The 24,317-nt window shown below is 37.0% G+C and overlaps 1 protein-coding gene across 2 annotated transcripts in view; it reads right to left on the bottom strand.

Moving 5' to 3' along the window:
• LOC139119447 (filamin-A-like) overlaps positions 1–15,489 on the bottom strand; it is a 58,832-nt gene extending 43,343 nt beyond the window's left edge. The window contains exon 1 of one of the 2 annotated variants that reach the window (XM_070683263.1): positions 14,892–15,489. In XM_070683263.1, coding sequence (XP_070539364.1) covers positions 14,892–15,231 — 340 coding nt within the window. In that variant the 5' untranslated portion in view covers positions 15,232–15,489. The remainder of the gene's footprint in view (positions 1–14,891) is intronic. The other variant, XM_070683264.1, reaches the window with a different exon arrangement.
• Between the last annotated feature and the right edge of the window lie 8,828 nt (positions 15,490–24,317).

Raw genomic sequence — 24,317 nt, 5'->3', positions numbered from 1 at the left:
ATATAATTCCAAGTTGTCCAGCACTAGTTAAACACTTCACCTGTTTGTCAGTGCAAGGCATACGAATTAAACTCAATGTACAGAACTTGGCTTGCCAAGTGGATTGTTGAAGTACATATTACACAGCCAACAAGAATTTAAGTGTATTTTACACCCAGATATGATCAAGGGCACACCTTTAGCAAATAGGTATACGACCCCTGACTTTTAACCCTCTCTGAGTTCCTTAATGCAACTCCACTGCTGAAAGAGACTCTGAAATTTGATCCCAAGGTGGTTGTTTAGCTTGATCAATATCAGTGGTCCCTGGGACATATGAGGTCCAAGAATAAGCTATTAAAGATCAATTGAAAATATGTTCCTGTGTCAGACCCATTGAAAATATATACCTGTGTGACCTTGTGTGACCCTGTGAGGGTAACACAGGCATTTCAGCTTTGAAGATTTTGTAAGCCTTTATTCCTTTGATGTGTTTGGGTCAACTACAGGCCAGATTGCCTCACTGAGGAGGTATTTTCACCTGGGGGTTAAAAAAATACTCAGAAGCTTCCAAACAAAAGGTCCATAATACAGAGAGAACTATCAAACAAAACTTAGGTATGTGGTTTTGTAAGGTGAGAGTTTAGCTATTTACATAATGTCACATCCAATCAGCCATTCTACCAAACACTTTACAGTTCCATTGAGCTGTTTTCAACACTGGCATAACCAGGAAACTCAAACCTCCCTTTGACATGCTCTACTAACTGAGTGCCACCTGACCCAAATACAGGATTGTATGTTTTTTGTCAAGTCTGGTTGAAGGGAAGCCGACTTGGTGTTTTTTTTTAAATAAATATGTTAGGCAGTTACTTTGGCCCTGGGGATACGGGTTAGTACACATGAATTGTCAGTTTTTCAAAATGATAAGTTCCAAGAACCAGGGGTGGTACTAATAACAAACACACAGCATCCATACATGTATGAATCACATGAAATAAAAAGATTTGTTGTTTAAGGTTGTTTCATAGCACATGCACCCTCCTGCTCTTTAACAAATGGGTGATATGATTTCAACTTGTACAACTAAGTCTTCAGGAACTAAAAATTACTCCACCCCTCTAAGAAGTATAATTTTTCAAGGATTACAGAACGTGAAATAACATCAATGAACAAAATTCTATGACGCCTATTGTTTTCATCACATGGTCAACCCTGGATGCTACTGAGACTTGTATTCGGCGTTGGATGGTTTGGCAAATAAAAGTTCCTATTTCATAAAAAATGATGCAATTTTTCAAACACATGGGGTAAAAAACCCACCACAATTCACATTACAGCACTGTAATATTTCCCGTTTTGAAGGGAAGGGGTTAGTTGAATGGAAAATCAGGGAATTAAAATAAATCAAAAGTCCCATCCTACAGATAGATTTTGAATTTGCATATTCAGCAGAAACCACCTGTTGACTCTGTATTAAGGTAGAACGCACCTCGGGGACAGAAATTCGGGCCTTCAAATTTTATCAATTTTCTTCTGACCTACCACTTGTGGGGGCTCATTTTGAAGCTCTCGGCGAAAGAAAAGTTTTCATGGTCTTAGATTTCAAAAATCGAAAATTGTATTTTTTCCCATACAGTTAACACAGGGATGGCGGCCATTTTGGATTTCAAATATCGAGAAATCGCAAGTTATTTGTCTCTCTAGTACCAAAGTTTGCACGGTGACCCCTGATTTTTATTCTTGCTTTGGTAAGAGAATGGTTGAAAGTTTCACTGAGGAAAGTTTGAGCAAAATTTTAAGTCTTTCACTTTCGAGGTGCATATTACCTTAAATACAGTTACTTCATTGAGATACTCAGTTCACTGGCTGCACTTTACTTCTGCATCTCATTAGAGTCAGATAATTTAAAGATGACCTGTGTAATGTGATCTATACCTGTTTCGGGTCATTTGCTGACCCCATCTATTGCACTGACATTTTAAAGAGTCTGTATAAATGTCACACTGTTGGGAAATTCAAATTGCTGTTATGCTTTGTATCAACTTCACAAAGGCAACCCCTAGGAATTCAATTTTTTTGTGAGATTGCAGCTTGTTGTCTTGTATCATAGAGTGCAGTTTTTGGTGTGTGGGGCATTTTGGATTTGCTGATGTTTGATAGAATAAATTTGATGATTTATGCATTGGTAGTTGGAATCTTACAATTACACTGTACATAATGATTTAGCACTTTCGTTTACAATTTGTTCTTAAATTTCACTGGATTTCCAAAATCAGTTCTAAATATGGTCTCAGGCCCTTGGCCCATACAATAAGAAAAAACATCAAAAAACCAAAGAGAAAAAACTTAAATTATATATATATGCACATTGTAAAAAATAGGCCTTCCTTTAGAAAAATTTAAAACTACAAATGAGACAACAAATCCAGACAACAAGGTGCTTATCTTTCCAATTAATAGCTGATTCAGATTATTGTGGACCAATTAGAACACAAATTGGGAGTCAATGAACATTTATTGGACAAATATATTGGTCAATATTTCACAGAAACAAAATTTCACAGTATCACATACCAGTGTCTGCAAAATGTATTGACAACAAAGCAAACCATCTAAATGAGCTTAGGGGACTGAACCGCAAACAAATTACAAAAAGTTGATAATTTACAAGTGGAACTTTGGTTGATGATTGTGCATCATCCAACTTTGTTATCATCAAAATTATAGATAAGTGACATCAATAATAAACTATCTGCATTACCATTACATGTAGTGATTAATTTAAATTTATCAGTAACATTTCACACCATGATGAGTCTCAGTGATATAAGTACAGCCAACCCATTATATTTACTAACTCTGATGTGTGTGACCATCCATGTCATCATGTGCTAATATCATTCAGAATATACCGGTATCTTTGCACTGTGGCAACACAGTTATTCCAAAATACCTGAGTTATCAATCTGTTGTAATGTTACTTACTTAGCAAGAATTTTACTGTGACACTAGTACAAGTTAATATGTCACCAAAAAAAATCTGGGTCATTGTGGATATTTATTTAGTCATCCTATTTCACACATCAGGTTGCAATTATATCAACACTCTATTCGCATGATAAGATTTCAATCCTGTATGTATAGCGTGTGAAATAAATATCATGCCGCTCATTCTTTTCACGTCTCACATTACCAATTATTTTTTTTTACTTTCCCGTCACTGCTAAGTAATCTCTGGCAATTCACAGCCACCTGTTGAATGGCATCAGCTTTCTAGTCATTTACACAAACTGAACCGCCATTTACAATTATCCTGGTATTCAGGACAACCAAAACAGATTTTGTGTAAACGTTCAAATTTGTCAGGCGCTGAAGAAAAATACAGCACACTTTTTCAATATAACAATGTGATATGCTGATTTGTGGAAAATGTGACATTTTTTTGCCTTGTGACAGATTTAAAATTTTAAGTATGCATCAGTGGGGGTCCATATCAGTGTGGAATGTGGAAAATGCCACTAAGGGCCAGTTTTAATTTTAGATTTGCTGGTGAGATACCACAGAATTATTTCACATGTACAATTCAGGGATGAATTGCTGTTATGTGCATGTAATAAATTTTTCATGGAAATAAGGCACACAGGTATTTTATGTTTCTTCTCCACTTCACATCAAAATTGTGCCTTGGAAATAAGCAAATAACCTGAAACCATTTTAAAACACCATGGTGTCTAATTTTTACCATAATCTACTCTATACAAATAATTTATTTGAACAAAAATATTCTCTCTGACACTCTTGATATTCCTGTGATATTCATAGACTGTCTACAAAACTATGCCAATGTTAATGTTCATATTGTACAGATCACAGCTAGACCTGTGATCCTAGCATTGTCTTTATGACTGAAATATTTGCTGGTGGTTCAACAATAGCTACTGTGTATGGCATTGTGTACATATTGTGACCTTTGAACTCCTTCAAGATGATAACATCAAGTGTTGGGAATAAGTCACATTCCAGTGAAGACGATAGACAATGCATTACAGCTTCAACTGTTTAGAGACTGAAAACTATGAAAATATAAATGATTACATTGAAAAATATGTACAATGTTTGAGGACAAATGCAAAGCTGTATTGAGTTGGAAAAAAATTACCTCATATCGCTGTCATTTTAGAGGTGCAGACGTGTCACTAATATTGTATCATGTTCTGTCTTTGTTTTACACTGCACTATTCATGCTAGCATTGGCTGTTGGCAAACTGCCAAATTTTCTGCAAAATGGCCTGAAATTTTGTTGTGATTTTGGACAATTGACCAAACAAAATGATACAAATTACAGGTAGTCTTCTGAGCGTGAAAGGATAAACACACATGTCCTGACAAATTTTGTCACCACAGAGAAAAACAATGTTCCCACAGTATTTGATTTGACATGTCCAGTAGCACACTCCTCAGTTCAACAACAGCTACCTGTATTCAAAATTTGTACAGGCAGATCCATACTAATTCCCTGTATTTACAAATGTGATTTTAGAGTTTTTTAATGATTAACTCAATATTCACTCAACACAGTTATTGAATAAAAGCAGGATTACAAGCTCACAATCATTTCCTATCAAGCATTAATTTTTTGGTGAAATTTTTACAAGCTGGTATTATTCAGTGCAGACGTTTAAACCTGTAACAAGTGGCATGTTAAGACTGTCAGGGAATATATTTTTCATCGTTCCAATCTAGAATTAAATAAACAATTCTTCCATCAAATGTGTTTCTCAAAGGTTGACTGAAAAACAATGCCATAGATACTTGGCTAAATGTGAACAATACTAAAATGTAACAAAGAAAAATATTTTAAATGATGATGCCTATAAATTAATTACAGATAAAAATTCAAAGAAAAACCACCACTAAATATATAAAAATTTCCGCAATTTTTTAAAATCATATTATTATTATACAAAAAAATATCAGTAAAACCTAGCTTTCTAGGTTGGATTATTTTTATGGAAATCATTAGAGCTATTATTAGCTGCAACATTTATGTACATGTAAATATGCATTTTATGCACTCTCTAATTGATGTCGTTACAATGTCTGTGAAAACATATTGACATGAATAAATGCATTTTGAAATTTTCAATGACAACTACACAGCATTGTACTTTTTGGATGTATTAAAAAAAGGCAGCTGCAACCAGGAGCTCAAACTTCAATTTTTATTTTTTTTGATAAACACAAACGTTTCAGCAACTTACTGGTTACCTTCTATCATTGCTGTTCACAAATTACAATATTTATCCTGGGAAGCATCCATGCTTGGACAAGCATCCACCCCCGGCTTTCACTGTGAAAGTTTCAAATAAAGGTAGGTGAGTTCAGGCAAGCCCAAATCCCTACTTTACAGGCTTTTTGGGGATTGTAAAAATATTTGAAATCATTGTGTGTGAGTCTCCATCATTCATCATGTTTTTGTCGTGTTGATAATTCTCATATCACACTTGGTAGCCCATTTAAAAGGGCCATTTGTTATGTATTTGACTTCAAAGAAACTTAATGACAAATTTTGAGCATTGTCATATATGTTGCACTTTCTCTGCCTTTTTGATGACAAAGAGACTGATCACATTTGAACATGTCATAGTGGGTTCTGGGTGAGTGCCCACCCCTGGAAAATATTAATATTGTATGTATAGATTGTAAGGTATGTTACATAGCTATGGGTGAAGTCAGCATAATCCACTATAATTTTTGCATTAAAGGGACATTAGCTGTAACTGTTGACTAATTTTTCACTACTCTGTTTCAACGTATCAACTATAGAATTTTACTATAATCTGATCTTGCTTGCCAACACAGCCTGTGTATGTGAAATAACCATTGTTATTGTTGATAAATGTATTCTAGTCCGGATCAGATTATACTCATATAGGGTATATTTATGAGCTAAATAATATTAGGAATTTCTCCATGGTTCAGGGATTCAAACCAGAAACTGCAGATGATACACAGAAACAAACAAAATAAAAAAAATGACCAAAGTTACAGCTAATGGATCATTAAATTACTATTATTCAATAACTGCAATACTGTATCTCACAGCTGAAGTATCAGCATTGAAATGAAATTCACAGATACATTTCATGGTGAATGAGGATAATTAAATTAAAATAAGAAATATTTTATACATTTTAGGTATAAAAATTTAACATTTTTTACAACATGGATATTTGCTTCTCTCAGAAAAAATCTACTGCACAACCAAGAGAGTGTAACAGTAATCAAACCAGAAGTATCAACTGTTTCAATGCTAGTACTAGAGACATCTAATTTAAATGCAACAATTTTATCAGAAATAAAAAATATCACTCTTTAAATCACAATTGTGGGGAATTTGTGTGCAGTGGCATAGTACGGACAACCACCTGTTTGGTAGTATATCCACCAATGCCAGCCAAAGATGTGACAATCTTTAAGATTCCTTGTTGTCAGGAATAAATGTTCAGCTTTGGTTCAGAGTGATCAAGTTCTGTCAAATACAAACTTTGATGATGACGGAATGATGAAAAATAACAGACATAATAAAGAGCTTCCAATAAAAAAGACTGCTCTATTTCAGATGTTCTAAAACCGGCAATCAACACACCCTTAAATTTAAACAACCACTTCCGTTTCGACATTCATTCATAAATTCCTAGTTACATCACAACTTTGTAACAGTAATTTTATGTACATTGGCACATCAATACAGGATTTCTGTAACACCACCATGGCTTGAAACACCTGCCGCACTGCAATATGTATCCATATTACCTTGGTGCAGGTACATGTAGATTGCCAGACCAACCTGCATACAACTTGAATGTTGAAAATAATATTACAACCCTTTCAGAATTAGAGCGCGAAGCCACTGCAGTGAACTGCAATAAAACTGCTCACACTAATCAGTTTCAGCTGTAGCCAGCTGGCAAAGTCGACAATATTGTATGTCCCATGCAGACAGTTTGTCTGGGGAAGTTGAAATAAAAAAGATTTGTACATGGACCAGTGCATGGTAATGTTACATTGTATCTTAATCTTGAACACAGGGTGCCAATCGTAAACTCTCATTTACAACTCGAGCCTCAGACACAGCTAGTTTTGCCTTTGTACAAGCAGACTTTTTGGTCTTTATCAAGTAGCCTTGTTCAACACCAAAGTGGCCACGGCTACAGCTGAAACTAATTAGTGTAAGCAGTTTTATTGCAGTTCACTGCAGTGGCTTCGCGCTCTAATTCTGAAAAGGGTTGTAATTTATTTCAAATCAAAATAAATTGAATGAATGAAGTATCAATTACATCACCTCAGATGATTATGAAACAATACTCTATTGAGCATGCCTACCTTGAAAGTGCCTACCTTCAAAGTAATACTACATGTATGTACCCCACATACATTTCATGGGCCATACTCCACATACATTCTATGGGCCATACTCCACGTACATTTCATGGGCCACTCCACGTACATTTCATGGGCCAATTACTCCATTTACATTTCATGGGCCATACTCTACATGTACGTACATTTCATGGGCAATACTCCATGTGCATTTCATGGGCTATCATACCCCATGTACATTTCATGGGCCATACCCCATGTACATTTCATGGGCCATACCCCCCTACTTTCATGGGCCATACCCCACCTACATTTCATGGGCCATACCCCACGTACATTTCATGGGCCATACTCCACCTACATTTCATGGGCCATACTCCACCTATTTCATGGGCCATACCCCACCTACATTTCATGGGCCATACCCCACGTACATTTCATGGGCCAATACTCCATGTACATTTCATGATTGTATAGGTTTCATGTAAGTGTTACAGTAGCAATATGGAAGATCTATGTAAATAAAACTGTACAATTGTAGCCATACAATGGCTTTTCATTAATGAATTCTTTTTGACTGTGACAGTGTGAAGCTACATGAACACACATGTCTGTATAAATCATTGAATGCAGCTAGACTTTCAAGGCTATATAAAAACCCTTCCTTCTTTACTTTATGGACAGTTCAGTCTTCCTGGAGTTGTGTCGGTTTGACCTCATCACAAAGGAGCATCTGGCTTTATTCAGAATGGACAAAGAACAGTTTCACTCAATCAATCCAAAAGAATTTCTGACAATTCTATGCTATGGTTGCATTCTTTCCCACACCTATTCTGAGCAAAGCAACAAAGTTAACAATGAGATCATACTAGAACTGTGGTGGGAAATGGGTAAAGCCTTTAGATCTCTGAAGTTTCTAACATTCACTCATTATCCCTCTACAAAGGGACTGTGGTTTACTCACTTCAAAAAGTGGACGGATCAAACAGTCATATTTCCATCATAAACAAATACACAGTTGAATGACTTACACCGGACATGTGACAATTTTCTTGGAATCTAAGCATTCCTACACTTATGCAATCAATATTTCCCAGAAAATTTATGGCTTGGAGTAAAGGGAGCAATATTAAAGCATTAATAACACAGTAATACTCTGACACAGCCTCCTATTGTCCTTGCATTATATTTATAAGTTTATATATATTATATATATATATTTATTATATATATATATATTTATTATATATATAGATAGATAGATAGATAGATAGATATATATATATATATATATAACAAGCAGGTCAAGACGCACCAACTCAGGACACCAAGCTCTTCATTTATAAAAATTTATTTACACCGACGTTTCGTGGGAGTAATCCACTTTATCAAGGTTAAAAACATCTGAAATAAAATAACAACGACAAACTTAAAGTAAAATACACATGCTAAAAAGATTGAATCATACAGAGACTGGAAAACGTGTAAAAGTTAAAAATAAAAATTGGCGCCAACTTACAAAAAAGCCGAGCAGAAAACTGCTCCGCTTTCCTTCAAACCAGGAGTCGAATGGTCAAAGTGTGGGTATTGTTTCAAAACAACGTCAAGGCTTATTTATACTGAAAGACATTTGCATATTAAAGTGTAGGAAAGGTGGCAGTGCAAACCACACAGAAATGACGTACTAAAAATATCCGACTCTAAAACTAAAACTATAAATATATATATATATATACATTAACTTTGACACTATATATGGCATAGATATAGGCACTACATAGATGAAAAGTTAAGCATCTCATTGACAAAACCACCAAGGTATAGATGCACAGCTGGGTGGCCTGACGTTCATGAATTTGTCTTTCAGTGATAATGAAATGTTGCCTCACACTATAATGTCAATAAGCAAAATGATTGCAGGTACCCTACAATAGATTTCGTATGTCTCTCATGTCAGAACAATTTTATCAAAAAGTTTACAACAAAAAATGCTATTAACAGGAATTTTGAATCACATTCAGATATCACGGCTGTATTGAAATTGTTGTCTAATATTTACCCTAGTTTGTCATTATTCAACTTTTAGAATTATATGTGTCAATCTACCTGCAAGGCAACACCGAATAGCCTGCTGATCTGATATCAGAAAGCACAATGGTCTTGGTCATATCTAACTAAATTGTACAGTCTTTTTTAAGTTTGTGATCAAAAAGTGGCCCTGCCAAGAAATCCTTCTGTAGCAAATTACACGACTGCACTGTTCATATGTTTTTTTCAAAATTATTCTTAAAAATGAAACTTTCAATTGACATGACCAAAAGACACTGGTACAGGTTGTTCCATGCTTTTCTATGTACCCTCAATCACATGATGATCACATGACAGAGACTACACAGGGGTCAAAGAAAAGTAATTGTTGATCCAGGTCACATACTCTGCATGAGTTCTGAGTTCTTTTGAATTGTAATCAATGTCCAGGGTTTGCAATAAGACACTAATCAATAGAAGCATTGTTGAAATGCTTGTAGGCGCCATGCCTGAAACATTTTGATCAAAACACTGGCATATCAGGAAATACTGAGGCATGGAAATAAACTTGTGGAATTGCGATGTACACAGATTTATTACTGATGATAATCCCTGTACCAAACTCTTCGGCATTCTAAAATGTACTGGTTAAAATTGTAAGTAAATAAAACATTAAACTGATTGAAAACATATAGTAATCAAATCTATCTGCCAACAACACTAACATATTTCAGATTTTATGGTACCACAATTTTCAACTGTTCAATTGGCCAAGATATAACATGCACTGTATGTACGTTGCACATCGCTTATTTCATTGGATGGTTTATTACAACAACATTTTATTCACACTGACCATTATCACCACTAACTGAACCACACCCAGTGTTTTCTGGACTCAAAGTTTTCCAGATAAGGCTAGTCTGGAGGCAAACCCTTGATCAAAGTAACACATACCAATATGTAATAATTATCAACAACCTAAGGGTTCTTGTATCGAGATACACCTACTTGTATGATTTGAAAGCCACTTATCTTTCTAAAAAAAGTGTTTACTTTGAGAGTTGGCAAACTGAAAGTTAGTAACTGTGAGAAACTTATCAATGTCATTTGCTGTTGTTTCCCTCAAAATATTAATTTTTAAATTTCTACTCGTCTTGAAATGTCTCATTGAAATATACAATTTAATTTACAAAACTTTTTGCATCAAGTATACAATAACTATGCTCAATGGGGCTATCATAGCCTTTTTTCAAAGATGGTAGTCCTTGCTTCATGTCACAACCACACAAATTTACAACTAAATAATTACAAAATATAATCAATTGTCCACTTATAATTCTTTGTTGTGACTCTGCATGAAATCAAAGAGCACAACTAGAACATGACATTCTGTGCTCATTTCAGATCATATCATACCGGGTAACAACAATTATCTTTAGTTTTTGACTTTGATTCTTTGAAACAAGTCTTAAAAAAATGAACACATGTTGAAACGACTACTAACCACCTGAAAGTACTTGTAGTCTGAATTATTAGGAATGGAAATACTTTAAAAATAATTGAACACATCATGACAAAATGTTTTACCATCAAACTTACAATGCATCTGATTGTATTTCAGTTGAACTGCAGATTTGACCGACTGATGTAAACTGAACTCTGACTGTGCTAAAAGTAATAGAAAGACACATCTAAAAGTCAAACTTTGCCAGTTGGGCTGAATGGCCATGATTGCCAAAGTTGTCGGCTGGTACCAAGAATTTATGGAATCTATCCCATAATGTCCTGAAGCTGAACATGAGATAATGTTATTTATCAATAATACAGAGTGGAAATGAAACAAAATCAATGGGTGTGTACGTACATGTACAGACATTAGATAATGCTAACAAAGTGAATGGTTCACTTATATTTGTGTAAATATTGTTGCTATGGTGATTGATTGACAGAAAGTTTTATTTACAAATCTCACATCCACTTTTTACAAAACGTTATACCATCACACTTTTACAAAAGGGATCATTGGATATTACGAATATTTATATACTTCGGCGAGAAGTTGTGCGGCTCCGCAAAAAACACGAGTATAGATGACGTCAAACAGAGAAAAATTCCATGTGATAATACATTATTTATCATAGGAACAGTCATTTTGCTGTGGGTGGATCAAAACTATTGTCATAAATTGCATGATTTTTGTCGCGCTTTGTGTTTTATTTACGCGGATTACTTATATTTAATGAGTAAAGCGGTCCGTCACCCAGGAGATGTGCAAATGTTTACAGGTATACTTTCATTATAAATCCCATTAAGCTAAACTTTGATACATGGAATGGTATCTCCACCAATCAGACATACGGATTCGGTCACGTGCGCGTGTCAATCATTGTCTCGCGCTGGAGCGATGCCAAGGCAAATCTGCAATCGCCGGGCATAGCTTTCACCGCGCTGGCGACTGATAACGATAGTATTTTGAGTTATTTAGAATATTTAGAATTATATTTATAAAGCGAATGCAACGGCACGATCGAAACAGTAGTTATCATTCTTAGAGATGCTGTGGCTTTTAAAATATCACAAGTTTACGGCCTTGGCGAGCCCGAAAGTTTCAGATCGATGACACACACAGTGTACGCTTGTAGTGGGCACTGCCGTCACCGGTCTCCGCCGGTGGCCATCTCAGTCGTCAATGTTTTCGTCATACGGACTTTGATATTTGCTGTAATACATATATCGCCCGTAGGTACTTCCCAATTTTGTTACTTGACGGGAACTCTGTTCTGTTGTGAGTGTTGTCCGAGTCAACTTTCGAAATGCATCGGATTCTACAGCGCTGCACTGCAGAGTTTACGCTACAGTTCGACAGCTTAGGCTTGATTCCGATCGAGAAACAACGGAATAGTATTTGTGTGATGAAGGAAATTTATCGTTGTTCGTCGATATTTGGCGTTCTATGTCGCTTTCCCGAAGTTTATACAGTATTCATTTATTAAGTTGAACTTTCGTTGAGGTGTATCTTTCGGGTTTATCGCCAATCGGGATCACCAGGTACGACGTCGCTTGGCGATCGCCAGGTACGACGATATCCACATTAGCCTTGCAACTGGAACCGTGACGTTACTGAGCCAAACGATCGACGGTATCATCATTCTATTCTTGGGAATAGTAAAGCTTTAGCGACTCGAAATTTCGTTGGGCATGCCTTCCATGTTTCCGTATCTGGATTTATCGGGTCACCTTTTTGTCAAAATGCCATGAGAGCACGGCATCGATCACGACAAATCGGTCTGTGTCGCGACGTGCACGTACGAACGGTACCATTGCAGGAAAAAAGTTCCGGTTGATGACGTACAACAGCGGTAATATGGATTTCTTATCTGTGCTGGTGTACGTCACACAGGTGGAGATACGGGCCAGTTCATGTGATAAAGGCATTTATCACATGAACTGGCCCGTTGGCATTTTGACAAAAAGGTGACCCGATAAATCCAGATACGGAAACATAGAAGGCATGCCCTACGAAATTTCGAGTCGCTAAAGCTTTACTATTCCCAAGAATCGAATGATGATACCGTCGATCGTTTGGCTCAGTAACGTCATGGTTCCAGTTGCAAGGCTAATGTGGATATCGTCGTACCTGGCGATCGCCAAGCGACGTCGTACCTGGCGATCCCGATTGGCGATAAACCCGAAAGACACCTCAACGAAAGTTCAACTTAATAAATGAATACTGTATAAACTTCGGGAAAGCGACATAGAACGCCAAATATCGACGAACAACGATAAATTTCCTTCATCACACAAATAAATCCGTTGTTTCTCGATCGGAATCAAGCCTAAGCTGTCGACTGTAGCGTAAACTCTGCAGTGCAGCGCTGTAGAATCCGATGCATTTCGAAAGTTGACTCGGACAACACTCACAACAGAACAGAGTTCCCGTCAAGTAACAAAATTGGGAAGTGCCTACGGGCGATATATGTATTACAGCAAATATCAAAGTCCGTATGACGAAAACATTGACGACTGAGATGGCCACCGGTGGAGACCGGTGACGGCAGTGCCCACCTACAAGCGTACACTGTGTGTGTCATCGATCTGAAACTTTCGGGCTCGCCAAGGCCGTAAACTTGTGATATTTAAAAGCCACAGCATCTCTAAGAATGATAACTACTGTTTCGATCGTGCCGTTGCATTCGCTTTATAAACATAATTCTAATATTCTAAATAACTCATAATACTATCGTTATCAGTCGCCAGCGCGGTGAAAGCTATGCCCGGCGATGGCAGACTTGCCCTGGCATTGCTCCAGCGCGAGACAATGATTGACACGCGCACGTGACCGAATCCGTATGTCTGATTGGTGGAGATACCATTCCATGTATCAAAGTTTTAGCTTAATGGGATTTATGAATGAAAGTATACCTGTAAACATTTGCACATCTCCTGGGTGACGGACCGCTTTACTCATTAAATATAAGTAATCCGCGTAAATAAAACACTAAAAATCGCGATAAAAATCATGCAATTTGTTACAATAATTTTGATCCATCCACATCAAAGAAAAATAAGAAGACTGTTCATGTGATAAATATATAATCCCATGGAATTTTTCTCTGTTTGACGTCATCGTATACTCGTGTTTTTCGCGGAGCCGCACAACTTCTCGCCTTCGGCTCGAAGTTGTACGGCTCCGCGAAAAACACTCGTATACGATGACGTCAAACAGAAAAAAATACCATGGGATTATATATAAATATACGATCATAATTACATATTAACGTTACTCAGTCGGGTCAAAGGTTATCAGGGTCACTGATCTTTCATAAAACACCATGCCACGAAATAAGTGCTGTGTAAGCTGGTGAGGACTGAAGGTGAAAACTAGTATTGTGAAATTGTGTAGCAAAAACACGACAGACTTTTTTGATATTTTATGTTTACATACCAAAATATAACACTGATAAAAAGAAAGCAAATTTGAAGCATTTATACTCTTAAATAACCCATTCATAAAGTGCAGACTTGCAGCCTGAGACAATGTCGAGTGCTGATGCTACCACGTTAACATTTGCATATTTTTAAAACATAAATGAGCCACGGCTACTCACAATTCCCTGTGAAATGTCAATTGTAAAACCATAGATGATACATCCATGGTAAAAACTTACATTTGAGTAGATTTGTGCAATTTAAATTTTTGCTATACGACCAAAATGCGTACAGCACTTAGGAAGTGGTTCATTGAAGACGTTTTGACAAAAGAGCCTATACAAATTGCTACACACGAACAACAAACATCTCCAAATCGTACGGTATAGATCATGTTTATAGTACTATTCTCGTTTAAGGACTTTCACCTCCCTACGTATGCATACCGTAAGTCCACGCTGTCGAATGCGATGATCACTTTCTGTTCGGAGCACATTGCGCTGACGTACATAATTAACCCGCCTCAAGGTCAAAATGGGGGAAAAATTAATGCGTTTGCCACTTACCTATATTCACCAGCTTCACCCCTTCTTTTTCTATCAGATTCAGAGCATACGATACATTTTCCATTTTCTGTACTTGGTTTTTGGGATTTTTGTTGTATCGACTCGCTCTCCGCGGTTGGAGCGGGGCTCCGCGCGACTGTATCAAAGTTTCCACCAGGTTGATCAACAGGAGACCGTTCTCGAAGTCAGTATTGATGTCGCTCAGAGTCTGTCCCGTTGGTCGAAGCTGTTCATTTATCCAATTTGTGAACGTATTTTTCTGGATTTGGACCCACTGGCTATCTAGACTGGGACTGACAGCGCTGTTAATGTTACCATCCATGGTCGCAACCTCAGACATTGTAAACTGCCAATTGGGTAATCCGTGGCTTTAGATACCGTTCGTTGCGTTCGTCGGATGATCACAGAAAATAACTCACTCCAGGACCAACGAGGTAAACCGATCGTCCCCTAGCTGATACTTGTCTACCACGATCTAGTAAAATAGCGTAACGAGTAGTTCAGTAGCTCGTGGAATTATAAGGTATCCAGTCCCAGGACTCACGGAAAGTTGACCTGTGCCCGCATAGCAGTTGTATGCCACATATCGGGTGTGTTTTTATTTTTATGCATATGCAAATTTCCTTATCACAGTACCTAGTACCTATGTAGACACGCCTAGCGCCTAGATTGTAGAATCACTGTACATCGTACAACCACGGTCCCTCTATCACAACGTACGTACTCCTTTCCTCAAACTCAATATTTGTTAGCTTTTGTCTTTTCGGGTTTTTGGGGGTTTTTTTTCGTTTTTTGTTTAATTTCAAGGATCGTTAATGGTACTACTTAAATTACTAGTAGTGATGTGGGAATATTTTTACGCGTTTTGGTTCAATAACACTTTCGCCTCACGCAGTGCACGGACTATACTGGAGACACGGCGTATTAAACTAATCTGTATGTGATAACTTCCGTTATGTCTGTGAACAATATTAATGCGATTTGTAGTTTGGGGTTTCTGATGTTATGTAAACCACACACACACGTGTGGAGCTCGAGGAAATGTGTGTAAGCTTTAACTTTAATCAGTTTTCAAATAATCAAGGCGACTTTCAGAGTAATCCGACCATATGCAACAATCCGCACGTATGTTACCTAAAGGTAGTTCCAGCCTAGAAAAAGAAATATTTAAAATTTTGTCCAAAATTTCTTCAAAGAAACTTTACAGCACTCATTCAAAATCGATTAGGAATACTGAACATTCCGGGAAGAGGGATCACCGTGCAAAATTTTGCAAGAGGGCAACAAATTACGCAATATTTCCCAACACTTCAAATTGACTCGGACCGACCCGGACACACCTGTGTTAAGCCTATGCGGAAAAACAGCATTTCAATTTTCGCAATTATAAGCCGGTGAAAACAAAAAGCTTCGAAAGAAAACCCCACTAGTGTACTGATAGCCAAAATATGTATTGTAAATGTTTGAAAGTCCGATTATCTGTCCCCGATGCGCATATCACATGTATCAACGCAATGTACCATACTTGGAAGAAATTGGATGCTGTTCTTGTGCTACCAAGGATCGGGGTATTTGATTTGCGTGTGTTTTTGGCTTAATGCTGATAGATTAGATAGAAGTGCGTATTCATGTACTCGGAATATTGCACAAGATACGGTGTTGCACAAGATACGGCAAGGGACTGACCATGAACGTAGATAATGCATGGTTGGTGGCGCTGTAACACACTCGGATTCAGTTCATGGCAACCTGTTGACGCTCACATTCCCAGCTTTTCGCTCTTTGATTCTCTGCATCTTCTTACATACAGACGCAAATAATGAAGTTTTAATACGACGTATGTGGCAGCCACGACTACAAGTAAGAGTTACGGTACAGTAATTGACTAAAATACTAATACGTCCCGATCATCATATCAATATAAAGGGACTCCGACGGTGCACGTCCAACCAGCCCAGTTTGCCGTAATCAGAACTGTTTTACAATAAATGTAAGTATGCTTTTTGACGCATTTGATTAACATTAAAATCATGGAGACAAAAATAGCTGCTCTAACTTCTCACTCGTTACAATTCGAAAAAAATCCCCATGCAACCATTGGTCTGCAATCCCCACTCTCCGCCCCCTTCTAGCAACCCCCAACTTACAAAAATTCAAAATACGCCCCGAATGTCATTTCTTTTGCATATGTTGTCACTCTCATCATCATCAAACTCCCCAAGAACAACCGAATCATACGTACATATACCCATCCCTAGCTAATCTTTGGGAAAAATTCAAGTTGCCTGACTGCTCCACATTCTCCGCATTCAGCTTCCGGCAAAAAACGGCTCTGTTGGCTGTTCATTTGACTGGTTGTTTTTAGCTCCATGTATTTCCACGTTTTTCATGCCAACGAAGAATTTTCTCAATATGTCTCTTCTCATTGGCGGTTAGGCGGCTTTCTTTCCTGCAAAATGTTAGGTGTTCTTGTCCAATTTCTTTGCAAATATCTGTCGCTCCTTCTTGTTTCGGAAGTTTATTTTGCTTTCTCCTATTCAGTGGAGTTTTTTCATGCACCTCGGATCTTGCCTTTTGTCATTAACAAAATTGTGCTTTCTTTCAGATTTAATTGGTTTCCTTCCCATGTTGCAAGTGATATAGCTACCTGTTTGCCTTTTCACCAGTTCTCTCCGTCTCGCTCCAGCATCAGTGTCATAGCCATTTTACAGGTTTTGCTGATTTTCTATAGTCCAACTTCGCTTAGTCTTTTCCGTAATCGAACATCATTTGCCATTACGCATTTGTCGGATTTCATTTTTGCTTTTCGTCTCAAAATTTGAATTGTTTTGATGTGTACTTTTCTGTACAGGAGATTAATTTTAGTAATAAACGTTCAATTGAAAAATCAAAATCAACGTTTTTCTTACGTGTTTTAGTGCTGACGAAGGGTTGGACCCGAAACGTCCGTTTTTTATCCTCTCCATTTTTATACAAGTGATATATTTCTCGCGTGCCTCTGCTGGCTGCTCCTTATATGATGCACTATTGAACTCGCATGCAACTTTCCCTAATTTTGGCAAAAATCAGTGAAAACATTGACATAATCCTTGAACACGATTTGATTGCCAAGAATTCACAACGGTTGGATAAGCTTACAAGATAGTTGGATATCACTAGCCATTGACTGACATTATGAACGTTTGCAATACCACGACATGAGATCAAGATATAAAGCGTTTGGCCTACTTGTATGGGGTGAGAACACCGCCAAAATTATCTTGAAAACTTTATTTAAACTTATCTCATTATTATTATTATTCCATTGTTTGGTGATTTAATGATAATTATATCAGTATTTGGCCATTATTTTGCAATTATTTGATCATTATATGGATATTATTTTGACATGATTATGAACTTATTTGGTAATTAGGTTGTTTTGACATTATTCAGCATTGATGTCTTGATTTGGAACTTATTTCATCATTATTATGCCATTATTTGGTGATTTGGTCATTTTTATGTCATTATTTGGTCTTTCTTATGCGATTATTTGGTCATGATTATGACATTGTCTTGATATTATCTTGATATTGTCTTGATATTATTATGTTAATTCGGTTCTTTTGCCATTATTCGGCATTGATGTCTTGATTTAGAACTTATCTTATCATTATTATTCCATTATTTGGTGATTTGGTCATTTTTATGTCATTATTTGGTTTTTCTTATGCAATTATTTGGTCATGATTACGACATTGTCTTGATATTATCTTGATATTGTCTTGACATTATTATGTTAATTCGGTTCTTTTGCCATTATTCGGCATTGATGTCTTGATTTAGAACTTATCTTATCATTATTATTCCATTATTTTGTGATTTGGTCATTTTTATGTCATTATTTGGTCTTTTTTATGCAATTATTTGGTCATGATTACGACATTGTCTTGATATTATCTTGATATTGTCTTGACATTATTATGTTAATTCGGTTCTTTTGCCATTATTCGGCATTGATGTCTTGATTTAGAACTTATCTTATTATTGTTATTCCATTATTTGGTGATTTGGTCATTTTTATGTCATTATTTGGTCTTTTTTATGCAATTATTTGGTCATGATTACGACATTGTCTTGATATTATCTTGATATTGTCTTGACATTATTATGTTAATTCGGTTCTTTTGCCATTGTTCGGCATTGATGTCTTGATTTAGAACTTATCTTATCATTATTATTCCATTATTTGGTGATTTGGTCATTTTTATGTCATTATTTGGTCTTTCTTATGCGATTATTTGGTCATGATTACGACATTGTCTTGACATTCTCTTGATATTGTCTTGACATTATTATGTTAATTCGGTTCTTTTGCCATTATTCGGCATTGATGTCTTGATTTAGAACTTATCTTATCATTATTATTCCATTTTTTGGTGATTTGGTCATTTTTATGTCATTATTTGGTCTTTCTTATGCGATTATTTGGTCATGATTACGACATTGTCTCGACATTCTCTTGGCTTTCAATTATCTGACCTCCTTTATTATCTGAACTCATTATTTGACCTGCATTTGAACCCTACCCAGAAATCATTGCACATTCACAATGGCGCAGATGATACGGTCTGTTCCCTCGCATAGAGATAGAAAAACGGGCTTTGCGAACGTTTTAAAGCGCAGCTCAGCACATCGCGTATCTAGAATAGTTGGGCGTGCTCGAAAACTGAGATCGACCACAATTTTGGATTAAAAATCGATTATTTTCGGCGGCGGAACTGGGCTGTGTTGGGTAGCCTTTGGTGGCCTGTTGTATAGTAGCCCTGCGTACGATGCTGTGTGTTCCGCTACAGCTAATAGCCCCGCTCACCACAGCCTTGCAAACACCCGTACGTAGAGTTGGTGACTTCAAATCCATTTTTGGACTTGACGTAAAAAGCCAAATTACTGCCGAAATTCAGCGTTCTTGGGCCCAAGTCGTATCCCTGCCTACCTCAGCTACTCGATCGCTTCCAAAAATGCCAGTCTTTTATTCTTTTTTCGTAAATAACCGTCGATGTCGGCAACTCTCTCGCTAGCCCTGCGTACGTACGCAGTGTACGCTATGCATTCCCTGTGTACGTGTGCGTTCCTAACACACAGCGTACACTGAGCGGGGCTATTCTGTAGCGGAACACACAGCATCGTACGCAGGGCTAGTAGTATAGCTATTACACCTAGCCGAGCGTACAGGTCTGTGTACCGTGTACGCGTGTGTTCTCGGCGTTATATGGTACAGGCCCACGGCAAGTTTCGTAGATCGTCGTCGGATGGGAAGTGACTAAGACCGAGGTTCGGTCTTCGGCCTCACAGTGTCAGTCACTTCCCATCCGACGACGATCTACGAAACGTTCCGTGGGCCTGCTATGTTATATGGTGGAGGCCGTATAACACCGGAAACACACAAGACCTGTACGTACGCACGGCTAGGTTACACCCAGCCTGCCACACAGAGATCAGTATAAAAGGTATCGATACCGTGGACGAAAATGACAATCGCCGCGCTGTCTTAAAAAAATCGCAACACATAGAAGACTAGGGGACTAACAGTTACCATGGATTTTTGAATTCTGGCATATGAGAACAATCAAATATTAGAGAAAAAAGATGGGGTCACCATACTTGATCTTATGCAAGTGTACGATGAAAAGTCAGTTTTTCTGAAATCACTTAAAATCAATATATAAAACCATTCATTTCAAGTTCATGCAGTAAATTAAATTTTCACATCTCATTGTACCAATAACACAAAGTTAAACTCTGAACAGTAAAGACTCTAATTTAAATGGAAAAATGTGTGACTAAATGGAAACTTTTATTTGTTATTAAATTTGCCATTATTAGAACCAAAATTTCAAAAGGAAATTCAAAGTCACAATAAAACGTAGATACAAAAGCTCATACTGTAACCACTATCCAACCATATAGTATTGTTTACCATACAGTATTGTTTATTTTGGATGGGTATCATGACAAGGTTTCCACTTAGATATCTGACAGGGCAGAATTTGAAAGTACAGGAGAACAGTCAGGAGGCTGGGGGGCAGTGTCAGAGGAGTTGTACCCTCTCGTGTTGAAAATTTGAGAGATTGATGTGTGCAATAATGCAGTCTGGTGCAATATGAGAGATGTTATCAATTTGTGTAAAACTGTTAGAACACCCCACAGGGGAAAAGTGTGAGAGGCGTGTCCCCTCTGCCACGTCGGAAATTTTGAGAAATTAATGAGTTCAATGATGCAGTCTGGTGTAATATTAGGTGTTTTCTATTTGTTTTTACTTAGTAAAACTGTCAGAACACCCCAGGGGGAGAGGAAGTGACAGGGGGTCGCATTAAGAATTTTGAGAAATTGATGAAATGGTGCAATCTGAGAGGTATTTCAATTCATTTTGTACCAAAAATTGAGCAACCCCCTTCTTTCTCCCCAATTTTGAACAACCTCCTTGTAGCTTTCAATTTTTTGAGTGACTACCCTCACATTCCTCTGACCCCCCCAGGCCCTTATGTTAAATTACTCTAAAAGACCCATAAAAATATTCTTGATGGCCTTAGAACAAAATTTGTGAACAACATGTACAGTAAAAGTGGTCAACTTTGATGCAGTCTTGCTGATGCATTTTATGGGGCTTGAACTCACAATATCTACAATACTAATTCGCCTAGCTTAGCAGTCATTAAAACCCCAATAAATAGGCGTTTCAACTAGCAGCGGCCTGGTGGCTCATGTAGCTGTACTGTGATAATATTCAAGAGAATCCATAGGATAGCTAGGTGTGTGCCTCAATCAGACAAAACAACAGTTAGCAATAATAACAACTGTAATAAATATCAATTTCTGCAAGTCATTTAAAAATATACCACCAAGGGCACAGTATTGCTCCTATGTGACAAACAAAAAGAGGTATTCCTATTTCCACTTATTCACTCAAAATACTATTGTGTTTGCAAAGAGTTTGAACTTTCAATTTCCATGGGCAGAATTCCGTTTTAACAGCCACTTTTCAATTTTGTAGATCAACAGTAAAAATTTGATGGTCCTTGCTTGAAATGTTAAGATTTACTCAGAGTTAAATTATACACAGATGAGCCAAGAATACAATGTGCAATATACACACCAAATAAACTGGTGAGAAGGAAACCTCCAACAGGTCAATTAACTTTCGAATGTAGGACGTCAGAGAAAAATTGAAAGATTTCAATAACTTCCTAGTTGTATGACTAGTATGTGTAACATTAAATGTGAAAACTTCTTGGTTTCAGATAAAAATGTGCAACTATTTTTGATAATTACTGCAAGCAAAATATATTGTAAGTCAACATTGTCTACTGCAAGTTCGAAGTTGTAATCAAAAGCAGGCAACCACTGGTAATTGGTCTATGATAACTGATGAATTCGAACCTTGGAAGGAGTAAATATATGCAGTGTACTGATCAAAAAACAATATGGTGTCAGAGGGATAGGTCGTCAACATTAATATCGTTGTTTATTCTGTTTGTGTGGTGAAGTGACCTGATAGTATCATTCATCACTCATCTTATTCAAACTACACATGATTTCACTCGGCTGCCTTCATCTTTGTGAAGATTTACTTAATTAAGTGATACCATGACAGGTTTTTTTAAGACAGCGCGGCGATTGTCGTTTTCGTCCACGGTATCGATACCTTTTATACTGATCTCTGTGTGGCAGCCTGGTGTAACCTAGCCGTGCGTACGTACAGGTCTTGTGTGTTTCCGGTGTTATACGGCCTCCACCATATGACATAGCAGGCCCACGGAACGTTTCGTCATTCGTCGTCGGATGGGAAGTGACTGACACTGTGAGGCCGAAGACCGAACCTCGGTCTTAGTCACTTCCCATCCGACGACGATCTACGAAACGTGCCGTGGGCCTGTACCATATAACGCCGAGAACACACGGTACACAGACCTGTACGCTCGGCTAGGTGTAATAGCTATACTACAGGCCACCAAAGGCTACCCAACACAGCCCAGTTCCGCCGCCGAAAATAATCGATTTTTAATCCAAAATTGTGGTCGATCTCAGTTTTCGAGCACGCCCAACTATTCTAGATACGCGATGTGCTGAGCTGCGCTTTAAAACTTTCGCAAAGCCCGTTTTTCTATCTCTATGCGAGGGAACAGACTGTATCATCTGCGCCATTGTGAATGTGCAATGATTTCTGGGTAGGGTTCAAATGCAGGTCAAATAATGAGTTCAGATAATAAAGGAGGTCAGATAATTGAAAGCCAAGAGAATGTCGAGACAATGTCGTAATCATTACCAAATAATCGCATAAGAAAGACCAAATAATAACATAAAAATGACCAAATCACCAAATAATGGAATAATAATGATAAGATAAGTTCTAAATCAAGACATCAATGCCGAATAATGGCAAAAGAACCGAATTAACATAATAATGTCAAGACAATATCAAGAGAATGTCAAGACAATGTCGTAATCATGACCAAATAATTGCATAAGAAAGACCAAATAATGACATAAAAATGACCAAATCACCAAATAATGGAATAATAATGATAAGATAAGTTCTAAATCAAGACATCATGCCGAATAAGGCAAAAGAACCGAATTAACATAATAATGTCAAGACAATATCAAGAGAATGTCAAGACAATGTCGTAATCATGACCAAATAATTGCATAAGAAAGACCAAATAATGACATAAAAATGACCAAATCACAAAATAATGGAATAATAATGATAAGATAAGTTCTAAATCAAGACATCAATGCCGAATAATGGCAAAAGAACCGAATTAACATAATAATGTCAAGACAATATCAAGAGAATGTCAAGACAATGTCGTAATCATGACCAAATAATTGCATAAAAAAGACCAAATAATGACATAAAAATGACCAAATCACCAAATAATGGAATAATAATGATAAGATAAGTTCTAAATCAAGACATCAATGCCGAATAATGGCAAAAGAACCGAATTAACATAATAATGTCAAGACAATATCAAGATAATATCGAGACAATGTCGTAATCATGACCAAATAATTGCATAAGAAAGACCAAATAATGACATAAAAATGACCAAATCACCAAATTATGGCATAATAATGATGAAATAAGTTCCAAATCAAGACATCAATGCTGAATAATGTCAAAACAACCGAATTACCAAATAAGTTCATAATCATGTCAAAATAATATCCATATAATGATCAAATAATTGCAAATAATGGCCAAATACTGATATAATTATCATTAAATCACCAAACAATGGAATAATAATAATGAGATAAGTTTAAATAAAGTTTTCAAGATAATTTTGGCGGTGTTCTCACCCCATATACTTGAACTATGGTATATCTTGCTTAATGTCTTGGTATATTTCACTTATTGTCTAACCCGTGTTATGT

This window comes from Ptychodera flava, chromosome 19, assembly GCF_041260155.1.
Source record: "Ptychodera flava strain L36383 chromosome 19, AS_Pfla_20210202, whole genome shotgun sequence".
Lineage (NCBI taxonomy): Eukaryota > Metazoa > Hemichordata > Enteropneusta > Ptychoderidae > Ptychodera > Ptychodera flava.
The sequence above is the reverse complement of the archived record's forward strand: the minus strand, read 5'-3'. Positions and strand labels throughout refer to the sequence as shown.